Source organism: Notothenia coriiceps, unplaced genomic scaffold (genome assembly GCF_000735185.1).
Source record: "Notothenia coriiceps isolate Sejong01 unplaced genomic scaffold, NC01 NC01_scaffold00036306, whole genome shotgun sequence".
Classification (NCBI taxonomy): Eukaryota; Metazoa; Chordata; class Actinopteri; order Perciformes; family Nototheniidae; genus Notothenia; species Notothenia coriiceps.
The window spans coordinates 427-2,045 of NW_011369007.1; the positions used below are offsets into that span (position 1 = coordinate 427).

General features: G+C 37.6%; 1 protein-coding gene across 2 annotated transcripts in view; it reads left to right on the forward strand.

Annotated features, from left to right (window-relative positions):
• The first annotated feature begins 946 nt into the window (after positions 1–946).
• afap1l2 (actin filament associated protein 1-like 2) overlaps positions 947–1,619 on the forward strand; it is a 21,897-nt gene continuing 21,224 nt past the window's right edge. For both annotated transcript variants that reach the window (XM_010792114.1, XM_010792115.1), the window contains exon 1: positions 947–1,000. In XM_010792114.1, coding sequence (XP_010790416.1) covers positions 979–1,000 — 22 coding nt within the window. In that variant the 5' untranslated portion in view covers positions 947–978. The remainder of the gene's footprint in view (positions 1,001–1,619) is intronic.

Below are 1,619 nucleotides of genomic sequence, written 5' to 3' on the forward strand. Positions count from 1 at the left end.
TTAAAACTGTGCTGAAGCTCCGGAACAAATTCCCAGAACAGGTCACTGCAACCAGCTGGAGCCTGCTACCCTGAAACCACACAGTTTATTGTTTAAGAAAAGACATTCAAACTGTTTATGTGGCAATGTTATGGCGACGTCTTCGCCAGCTTATAATTATTCCACCATGCTAAGACCAACGTTTAACCGAATACAGTCCTTTTCTCACTACGCTGACTTCAGCATCAATGTATTACATGAGGTTTCATCATCTCATGCTCACACTAACCCATACACATTTGAGTGCAAAGAGAAGGCAAGTTCAATGACCGCTCTGATCACTTGTTCAGCAATGTTTAACTCCTCACATCATATGAAGCACTTCCGATTCACTGTGCTTTTGTATTTGTCACAGGACACCAAATTATATTTTAATATTGCCTAATAATATGCCTATTAAACTGAAAAAAAGATTGCTTCAAAAGATACTGCTGTCATTATTATTTGTCAATACAGGTTTCATGCAAATACTGAGTGGAAATATATTGTAAAACCAAAGCACACTGTCCTATGTTTTGGTTACATCAAAACTCTTTTGGACTGGACTCAGCAGATGTAACATCTTCAGGAACTTCATCATATATTTAGTTGTGCTATCTTCAAAACCTCAAAGATAGAAAATTGACACAGCGCTCTATCTGTGCAAAGTGTTCTGACTAATGTCCGATGAATGCCAGTCACGGTGAGAGTGGGTGTCAATAATGGCCCCATCTGTCCACACAATAGGCTACTTGTTTGGGTCAAGTTCCCCCTTTAATCATTGACTTTTGACTAACATGATGAAAGTTTGTTTGACACTGGAGGTACATTTTCCTGTCAAGTAGTATCAAATTTCCTCTTGGTTCTTTAAATAATGTGATGATAGTGTTTGTTGTAGCTACCCCAAATGTAAAGCGTGCTTTCTGTCTCCATGCAGGTGCTGACGAAGAGTATATCTACATGAACAAAGTCATTGTTACTGGTAAGGACAAAGGTGGCAAAGGTTTGAGTTTCAAAAGGCTCCTCTCTGTGTGATACTGATACTTGAAGATGATTTCTTCCCCTTTATAATAGCTGAAATATAATCTATAAAGAAAAGGAGTTTTATCCTTGCCAGCTGTGTGGCTCAATATATTTCAGTATAAGTTGGATCACCAACTGCTGGATGGATTGCCATGAAATGTAGTACAGTGGCTATTTTAATGCTCAAGACATGTTCATTCTTAATTACTTTAGTGATTCCTTAACTTCTACTTGTGACACCAGTAGGCCAATATATACAGTGGGGCAAAAAAGTATTTAGTCAGCCACCAATTGTGCAAGTTCTCCTACTTAAAAAGATGAGAGAGGCCTGTAATTTTCATCCAAGGTATACCTCAACTATGAGAGACAAAATGAGAAAAAAAAATCCAGAAAATCACATTGTCTGATTTTTAAAGAATTTATTTTCAAATGATGGTGGAAAATAAGTATTTGGTCAATAACAAAAGTTCATCTCAATACTTTGCGTATATACCCTTTGTTGGCAATGACAGAGCTCAAACGTTTTCTGTAAGTCTTCACAAGGTTTTCACACTGTTGCTGGTATTTTGGCCCCATTC